This window comes from Balaenoptera musculus, chromosome 10, assembly GCF_009873245.2.
Source record: "Balaenoptera musculus isolate JJ_BM4_2016_0621 chromosome 10, mBalMus1.pri.v3, whole genome shotgun sequence".
Classification (NCBI taxonomy): domain Eukaryota; kingdom Metazoa; phylum Chordata; class Mammalia; order Artiodactyla; family Balaenopteridae; genus Balaenoptera; species Balaenoptera musculus.
The window spans coordinates 3,664,410-3,674,335 of NC_045794.1; the positions used below are offsets into that span (position 1 = coordinate 3,664,410).

A 9,926-nucleotide genomic window follows, 5' to 3' on the forward strand; every position below is an offset into this window, starting at 1 on the left:
AATGAAGCTGAGGACGGCCCAGACCCGGTGGAGGCACTAAGGGTCCGCGCTCTCTCTTCTCTGGGCCGCAGGAGGTGGACATCTACACGGTGAAGACGGAGGAGCTGTCCTTCACATCCGCCTTCTGCCTGCAGATACAGCGCAATGACTACGTCCACGCCCTGGTCACCTATTTCAATATCGAATTTACCAAGTGCCACAAAAAAATGGGGTTTTCCACAGGTGAGCCTTCCGCTGGCCTTCCAGACCCTCCTGGCCTCGTGCCAAGGCTCTGTGGGACGTGACCTCCCCGGCCTGGATGTGGGGCAAGGGCCGGGGGCATCAGCCAGGGGCCCTCACTCGGCACCTCCTAAGCCTCTCCAGCCGTGGAGGAATCGCACGTCCCCAGGGTTTTGGCTGCCCGAGGAGAAGGTACAACACTTGTGGCTGGAGTGAGCAGAGCTGAGAGCAAGTGTCGGGTGGGGAGAGGCAGGCGTGGAGGCCACCTTTCAAATGCACGTTTGTTCACTTAGTGTTTCCCGAGCACCTTCTGTGTGGGTGGAGGATACGGAGGGGAACAAGATCTCTCTCTGTCCGCTGCCACGCCTCATGACAGGTTCAGCGTCTGCTCCCCTAGGCTGCAACCTGTCTCTACGTCTCCCTCCTGTCTTCCCAGCTTCTGCCCATCTTCATTAAGTCCCTGACGTGCTCCAAACCCCTTCAGAGGTGCCTCATTGCCTGTAGCAGATAAGCCCAGCTTGCTCCGCCTGGTAAATGGCAGGGGGTTGGTGCCCTGCCCGGCCCCATCCCACTTCCCCAGCCTCATCTCTCAGCACCCCACCCCTTCGCTGCTGCTCACGCAGCCCAGCACGCGCTGGCCCTGCAGCTCTCTGCACCCAGGCGTCTTCAGTCCCTCGGCCGTGGCCTCTGCGTGCCCCAACCCCTCGTCCATCCAGGGGGCAGGAGGGTCTTCTGTCAGATTTGTCTCCTTCCCGCCTGTATTTGTCTGCTGGGGCCACTGTAACCAAGTGTTCCTCGTGGTTCTGGAGGCCTCTGGAGTCTTCTCCTGAGGCCTCTCTCCTTGGCTTGCCAACGGCCGCCTTCTCGCCGTGTCTTCAATGGTCCTTCCTCTGTCCTCATCCCTGGTGTCTCTGTGAGTGTCCTAATCTCCTTGCTCTACGAGGGCGCCAGCCAGACTGGATGAGGGCCCACACTAAGGGCCTCGTTTTAACTAAAGACATTCTCTCCAAATACGTTCATATTCTGAGGTCCTGGGGGTCAGGGCTCCAGCACATGAATTCTGGGGGGAGACGATTCAGCCTATGGCAACTCCCCCATCCCTCTCCTCACCTCGCCACCTCCGGCTCAGGCTGCACCTCTCAGCTCAGGTATTATGATCCTCTCCTTCCCTCTAGGGTCAAGGTTAGGCCTCCTTCTCGGGGCTCCCTAACATCCTGTGCTTACGTCTGTCATGGCCACGCTTAAAGTGATACGGGTGCAGTCTAACAAAAAGATAACAAAAGGGTATAAAAAGGGGCATAAAGAGTTAAGGAAAAAGACCTCTCCCCCATCCATCCCGATCCCATGCCTGAGAGGCATATTTGTTAACGATTTATTTCGTAGCCTTCCAAAAAATTTCAGTGGTGCACAAGCAACGACATACCTATATACACTTTTTTTTCTTTTTATTTGAAATAATTATAGACTCACAAGAAGTTGCAAAAATAGTACGTAGATTTCTGTGAACCGTAGACCCAGCTGCCTCCGCTGGTGGCATCTTCCATGACAGGAGTACGACATCCAGCTACACTTTTCTTGGAAACACAGGTCGGCTCGCACCATACACACTGCCCTCTGCTCCCTGTCTTTATTTAACCATGTGTCTTGGAGATGCCGCCATAGCCACACGGAGATATATCCAATCTCTTTTTTTAAACAACTACCCGGGATTCCAATGTAGGCTGTGCCATTATTCACTGAACATTTCCATCGTTTTCTGCAGACCTGGGTCTCCCCACCGCTGGGCTCACATCTCATTAATCTCTGCCTTCCTAGCTCCTCCCAGCGGGGTGTGGCTCAGAGATTTCTAAACAAGTCTCTGTTCAATGCATTTATGAAGCTAGGATTCCTGCCCTGGGCATGTGTTCATCCTGACCACTCATGGGAGGTCTTCCTGGGAATTGGGAGCTTGTTGCCGGGGCTGAGTGAGCGTGCACGTGGCGGGGATAGGTGAGTTCTACCAGAATTTGAAGATATGATGATTCACTTCCTGAAGCCATAGTGCCAGTGGTCCTCTTTCATGTGGTGACAGTGATCCCACTTGATCATGTTGTTTAATCCTTCGTCTATGTTGCCCAGTTTTTTGATAACCTTGTTGATGTATTTTACATCTATACAGATGAATGATACTGGGTCTGTAGATTTGTTTTCTTGTGATCTCTCTCTCTCTGACTTTGCCAGCAGAGTAATTCTGAACTCATAGAATAAGTTGGGGAGTGTTTCCTCCTCCTTTATCTGCTGGAAGAGTTTTTGAAGGATCAGTGATATTTCTTTTTTAAATGCTTGCTGGAATTCCTTAGTGAAGGCACCTGAGCCTGGAATTTTCTTGTGGGAAAGAACGGACAAGAGACTTCACCTAATCCCTCACAGAAGGGCTTTTTCCAGAGTTGGTGTCTCCTGACCATCAAGACCAGGGTCTTCTGGTCTCCATCAGCCAGGCCAGCGCTGGTGCCTCCTCATCCTGGGGAAGACCAGAGGGCCCCGATCCGGGTCACTGTCAGCTGCTACCCTCCCTACGGGAGCAGCAGACGAGCTTATCTTCTCGGTGGGTGCGCAGGAACAGCCAGCAGGGGGAAGGGGTATTTTACCTGGACCTTGAAGGATGGGTGAGACTCAGCTTTGCAATGGGGAGGATCGGGGCAGTGAGGGCTGAGGAAGAGCCCGCTTGAGGACGGTGCCTGTGACTGGAGGCCAGGGATGGAGCCGCGGTGGCTGGCTCTGCTTCCTCCATCCCTGGGTGATGCCTCCCCCAGGGCCCGCCCGGCTGCAGGTGATGGGAAAGTCAGGCGGCAAGGGTACTCTGGAAAGAGTTCTGTGTCTCTAAAGCCTGGGCTCCAGCCCCGTAGCTCCAGGCTGCGTTTTTCTTTCCCTGAGATGATCTGTTTCCGGTGGATGACAGTGTGGTTTTGGTCCAGCATGTAGCAGACGTCTTTACCATCTTGGCCATCTTTACCAGCTGGCATGGCTTTGGCAGTGGGCTTTACGCAGACCCTCTGCACTCTGACCAGCAAGGAAAGAATATTTCTGCTTTGTTTTTAAGGACCTCAGGTGCGCAGAATTAGATTAATCCTAATTCGTGGTTCATGACATACTACCATCGTGGGATCATGCACAGTTCACTTTTGGCTTATTTTTTAATTAATACAAGGGACACCTGTGAACTTGCCACCTAACTCAGTAACTAGATTGTAAATAAAGTGTTATTAATTAGAATGTAATAGTAACTAGAATGCATTATTAACTAGAAGGTAATAATTCTAATTATAATTAGAATGTAAATACATTAGTTAATATCAAGAGATAAACTATTGTTAATTAGAATGTAAATATTAACCAGAAATACATTATGAATAAATATAATATGATTATGCTTATAATTAATAAATGCAAGTAAAGTAATTCAGAGTCACATAATAAATCCCTGTGAGCTCACCATCTAACTCAAGGACTTAAATACTACCAATAGCTTTGCGGCTACCTGGATGGTCCCATCTTATCCCCTCCCGCCACATCGCCTCTAAATGAACATTATCCTGAATGTTCAGTTCCTTATCCCCTGCTATTGTAAAAAAGTTTTATCACGCGTATGTGTAGGCCTAAACAAGGTATCGTTTGGTCTCAGCTGGCTTTGAACTTCAGGCGAAGTGCAGCCGGCTGTAAGCGGCCCCTCCCCATCGGCCCCCAAGGTTTGCAGCTGCTCCGAGAGACCCACGCGAAAGCACGTCACGGATTGTGCAGCTTGAAAACGGTCCCCGTGAATGGCGCTGTTGTCTGCCTGCTGCGGCTCCGGGCACAAGCCGCTGCAAACGGGCACAAGCACCCAGGGTTCCAGGCGGTGCCAGCACAGCTGCCCCGCCCCTTGGACACAGCCTCGGAGGGCGGGGTAGGAAATGGGAACTGGGCCCCCTGGGGCTACCGTGTAGCGGCTGGAAGGGCAGTACCCAGAGTAGAAGCAGGCCTGCGCTAAGTCCTAGTTTTTCCAGGAAGCCGCAAGGCAGGGCGATCAGGCCGTGGAGGTGGTCTTAAGTGAGCTCCTTTCCGGGCCTGGGGCTCATTATGAGTGAAATGACGTGGTTGGACCTCGACTGCCTGGCAGCGCCTTCCCAGCTTTGCCACCCTGTGACACTGAGCCATTTTCTCAGGTCAGAGAAGCTTCCTCATGCATAGTCTTTAATTCTCCAAAAAGCCTGTGAACCCCCGGGGAACAGAATTACAAATTTACAGCTAGAAAAAGTATTAAATTCCAGAAAGAACTACCAGCCACTTAGCCACTGGGAAGAGAAAGAGGAAGCAGGATTCCACTCGCTCTCCAGAAGCACCAGGAAAACGCTTCCTGTGAGAGGTCCCAGCCATTTGTTCCACAGCCCCCTGTGCACCCCACCCCCATCCTCGGTCACAACTCCCACCGGACTTTATGGCCAGCTACCTGAGTGTCTTCTCACTTAGGCTGCAGGATCTCAGGGGGCAGGGCTGTATTGGCTGTTTTTCCCCACATTTAGGACCACATCAGGCACATGGCAGGCATCCTGAGTGGATGTCTGCTGAGTGAATGAATGATTGAATGAGTGCATGCATGAGTGAATGTATGAATGAGTGAATGAATGAATGCCTGAATGAGTGAATGCATGCGTGAGTGAATGTATGAATGAGTGAATGAATGAATGCCTGAATGAGTGTGTGAATGACAGTACGGTCATAACAAGGAAGCCTGAAAGCCACTTACACTATCTTGAAGGTTGTAGTTGGGGCAGAGAGGGAGGGAAAGTCTTGTCCACTAACCAGAACTCTGGATGTCGTGGTCCACAGTGATACTGAACGCTCACCCTTGTGCACAGCAACTTTCTGGAGAATCCCTAGAACATTCCAGACCACGGCAATGAGGCAGCACCGCTTTACAGGCCAGAGCCATAGTTGATGGATAAATGAAATGATATACCACTTTCCACAGTGATTAAATAACCACCTAATGCAATGGCTTAGCAATACCCTAACCTGGGCCTGCTATGTTACAGATAAGGGGACCATATAATTCATCTTTCAAATGAGGACACTTTGAGAGTGAAAGGGAGAGGAAAACGGTCCTGGGCACAGCAGGAGGCTGGTCACGCTTAGTGTATCCTTTCCCCTTCCCATCACCTATCCTCACAGTCCCTTGGGGGATAAACTTTCTGCAGAGGCAGAAAATGAGCCCCAGGGTCACAGTGCAAATGCATGGCAAAGTGGAAACTGGACACTGGGCCTACTGTTGCCTAATTAAATGTCCCTTCCACTGATAACCCACCCAAGAGATGTATTAGATGTAAATGATTGAGTCTGCACAGCAACTGGCTGTGTATCTGCAAGACCTGGGGGGAGACTTTTACGTCTCGGCAAGCCTGCCCCCACCTCACACCCCAGAATTACTGAATTCAAATCTCTAGACTAGAGTCAGAACATCTGAATTGTCATCAACTTCTCCTGGACACCTTGATGGAGAACCTGCATTGAGAAAACTGCTTTAGCAATGAGTCCGTGGACCCATCATGGAAATGAGATGTTTGGGGAAGTTCTTAACCTTTTGATGTTGATGTCAAGGGGAAATATCACTCTCCTCCAACCCAAGGCTGGTGTCTTTTGGGGAACCAACATCAGAGGTGGACTTCTGGGCTCGCTGTCTGGCAGAGCTGAGCCAGGGAAGTCTCTGGGAGTCTCACAGGCATCTGATTAGGAGGCAGAAGGAAGCTGCTGGAATCTCCTTGCCTGAAGGTCTTTAAGAACAGGAGAGACACCTGTCTGGCTTGGCGTGGGTGGCAGCGGGGGTGAGAGTGCTGTCAGTCACATGCTGCCATTCTCCATGCACCCCGGAGATGATCTTTTGACGATTCGTTTAGATGTCGTTGGAAGGGAAGGTGCTGGGAGCAGGTGGGCTTCGCCTGTGAACCACAGTACGCCTTGGAGGCCAGGAAGGCCGGGTGTGTTTGGGGATCCAGGATCCGGGTGGCACAGGCTCTATGTTCATGACCCTCCTTCAAGCCCTTCCAGATCCTCCCCTCCACTAGACCTTGAGTTTGCATCGATTTCCTAAATGCACACATCGAAGGCTACTCGAGTATCCAAACCACTGACATTTGATCAAGCTAGTTCATTGCAAAGGACACAGACAGACAGACTCTTCATCACCATTAAAATAGATCTTGGGGTTTGAACGATCTTGGTCTGACTGGGTATAGGATAAATCCCCAGTCAGGTTTTGTGTGAACTCCTCCGGGCTGGACTGCAGGTGTGCATACGGTCGTGGGACAGCCCCAATCCTTCCTGTGATTCAAACTCTGCCTTCTAGTGATTCTCAGGGCCTAGCCTTTGTTCCAGAGCCATCTCTAAGGCCACATATAAGTCTTTCCATGTGACAGCCTTTGAAGTATTTGAAAGGCACTTATTACATCCTCCCTAAGTCTTCCCACCTTTAGCTCTGGTCCTAAGCAAAGAGGGAATCAGTGTTAAGGAGTCCTGCATCCTGGTGGAGGGCGGTAAGAGCCTGAAGGGCAAGAGGAACTGACTGTAAGACGGGTTCTTGTACAACCCTTAGGCTCCAAAGCCGCAATGTCACCGAACACCTCTGGGTAACTTGAAGCGTCACAACACGCCCCCTCTGGGGCTTTTTACCGTCGTTCATTTATTCGGTACTCACAGACCTAGCAAGGGTGGTGACGGGCTCTGAGGATAGAGCAGTAAGCAGACCCCGGCCCTCACGGAGATTGCAGTCTTGTGGAGGACACAAACACGTAAAAAGAGACAGAGACGGTTATGCAGGGGCATGACAGCCGCCGTGGTAACATAAGCCCAGGGTGCCCTTAATCCAGCTGGGTCAGGCAAGGCTTGCCCAAGGATGTGACCTTGAAGAATGAGGAAGGGCTGGTGATGAGGGAGGGAAGAGTGTCCCAAGGACGGCTGCTGCTGCTGAGGAAGGGGGCCCATAAGACAGGACCCCTCATCTAGTTGTAGAATTTGTAGTGTGCCCAGAGGGATGGATGGGATTTCATGGCAAATACAGGGGAGGGGAGGTGCAAGCCTCAGTGTGGCTTTGGATCATGCATGAGATGTGGGTCCGTGGAATGAGAATCATCCCCAATTTCTATTCATCCAGGTAGGAAGGCACGGCTGAAATCCCAGGGCAGGCCTGGGCCAAGGGAACTAGGATTGGTTTTAGGACAGAGAGGCAGGCAGGGAAAGCTATTTGTAGGATTGGGGTATCAGTGGAATTGGCGAAACTGGCTTAGCCGTGGAGTTGGCATGAACGGTGTCATTTAAGGGGAGACAGGATGCACCACCCTCCAAATCTCTCCCCTACAATGTCTGAAAGTCTTCACTCTGTTGAACTAATAAAAAGCAGCGGCACTGTGAGATGCGTGTGTTAATGCCGCCCCTTGTATGACTCTGTAATATCAGCTTGCTTCTCTTCTGGTCCCCAGCGAAGACCCGCAGTCCCGAGGCGGGGGGGGGCTTGACCCCGGGAGGAGTCCCTGGGCTGAGCGGGGCGTCCTGCGGGCTAGGAGCAGGCGAGGGGCTGGGTGCCCGACCCAGCGAGAGTGCTAGCTGGGGTGTTCAGCAGCGTCTGGGCGGGGTCCCGGCCCCTCTGGAGACGTCTCCTCTAACTCCTCCTCCTTGTCATCCTTCAGCCCCTGACGCCCCCTACACCCACTGGAAGCAGACTGTCTTCTACTTGGAAGACTACCTCACTGTCCGGAGGGGGGAGGAGATCTACGGGACCATATCCATGAAGCCAAATGCCAAAAACGTGGTGAGTGCTGAGGCAGCCTCTGTGAGGCCGGGGTCAGAGAGGAGGAGGGACCCCGGGGGCCGGCTTCCAGGGAGCTGCCAGGACCCACTCACTCGCCCGGGTGCCTGGCTGCCTTGGGCACAACCAGAAAAGTGACAGGGGGAGCGGTAGGAAGGCGGGTTTGGATGGGATGGCCTCCTTCAAGGATTCCCACCTGGACCCCTTAAGACTGGGGAACTGGAGCCTTTCTGTAGGACACCCTGGGGACCCTCCCAGCCGTGAGGACAGCTTCCCGCCCTTGGTGGGAGGTGTTTTGAGAACAGAGGCTGTGGCCATGGACTTTGCCTCATTTAGGACCAGCTGAGCCAGGAAAGAACAGTGTGTGGTGGCTTGGAAGACCAGGTTCGCATTCCTCAGGCTGGCCTGGGGGGCTGGAGGCCGTGTGAGTCTTTCTGAGCCCCCTGGGGTGCGGGCACGTGCCGGGCAGGCGCCGAGGGTGCTCCGTGGCTTCCGCCGAGGGAGACTCAACCGCCCCACTTCTCCCGGGATGAAACCAGAGGGAACATCTGTGTATTCTAACAGGAAGGACTTAGGTTAGAAATCAAAGGCCTTCCCGTGAGGGTAACGAGGCACCGGAAGAGGCTCCCGAGGACTGGTGGTGGGGAGGGGCGTCCTGAGCTGGAAAACCCTAGCGGCTTAGAGGCGCCCGGCCCTCTGCCTGCGGGGAGGGGGGCGGTCCCCGCCTCCTTCCGCGCTGATGCCCTGGCTCCTCCTTCCTTGCAGCGAGACCTCGATTTCACAGTAGACTTGGATTTTAAGGGACAGCTGTGCGAAACATCTGTATCTAATTACTACAAAATGCGTTAGCACACGTGGGAGGCTGCAGAGAGCGAGCGAGCACGGAAACTCACCTCCATCTGAGGCGCCGCCACAAGGGACCCTGTTTGCAGGACTACACGCTCCAAACCGGAGTCTGACACTCTGCCCTTGAGATTGGTGCACTCAGCCGGCCTCCTGAGGGCCCTGCCACTGGACAGAGGGCCTCCAGCTCCTCGGCTCTGCTCTGGGGGCCCTTCTCAGAGGCTCTGTCGTCCCGACAGAGAGCCACGGCCAGCGCGGCAGCCGGGCCCCGATGGAGGAGTCCACGCGTGTCCCCATCGTCCTCCTTAACCGTGACTCTCGGACCTTCAAGTTTTGCATGCTGCAGGCATCTAGGACAGATCGCTTCACTAGACCCTGGAGACTAGCGTCTTTGATAGTATAAGGCAGACTCTGTGCGCGCGGCGGTGCGCGTGCGCGGACAGCATACCTATTAGTTCCTTTACCCGGCACGCTGGTATGCGCTTGCAGATACAGCCAAGCGGCAACGTCTGTGTTCATCCAGGGCTGTGTGCGTGTGTGCGTGCGCGTGTGTGTGTAGAATATATATTACTCTCAGAGGAGATTCTGTTGCTTTCGAATAGGAATCTGTTTTGTGATTAGTTCTCCCCCTTCCCCACCCCTTCCCAGCTATGAAATGTCCTCTGTACTAGCTCCGGTCTCCTTTTGACTAGACTGTGGCTCCGAACCCTGGACATAGGACCATGCACTCCGTGGGCGCTCAATAAATGCACATGAGAGCGAAGCGATGGGGCGGCTGTGTTCTCGGCGCTCTGGGCAGGGGGGCGGGAGGAGGTCAGAGGCCATCGTGGAACAGAAGATCCAATCGTGCTGCTCCCAAAAGGAAGGTAGCTCCTTGGTGAAGGGAGCCTTGAAGCTAGGACCAGTCCAAGGGCTTCTCCCTTGTGACCCTCAGGGGTGGGAGGAGAGTCCTGCAGCTGGGGTGGGGGGACATGAGTGAACCTCGAGTGCTCCAGAATGGGAGGCAACGTGTAGCCTGGAGAGAGGCCAAGGTCGGGGCGGGAAAGGCTGG

The 9,926-nt window shown here is 53.4% G+C and overlaps 1 protein-coding gene across 1 annotated transcript in view; it reads left to right on the forward strand.

Annotated features, from left to right (window-relative positions):
- PRMT8 (protein arginine methyltransferase 8) overlaps window positions 1-9,638 on the forward strand; it is an 84,540-nt gene extending 74,902 nt beyond the window's left edge. Inside the window, exons 9-11 of the mRNA XM_036864725.1 lie at window positions 72-222; window positions 7,914-8,035; window positions 8,798-9,638. Of these exons, the coding sequence (XP_036720620.1) occupies window positions 72-222; window positions 7,914-8,035; window positions 8,798-8,881 (357 nt within the window). The 3' untranslated portion in view covers window positions 8,882-9,638. The remainder of the gene's footprint in view (window positions 1-71; window positions 223-7,913; window positions 8,036-8,797) is intronic.
- Window positions 9,639-9,926: the final 288 nt, after the last annotated feature.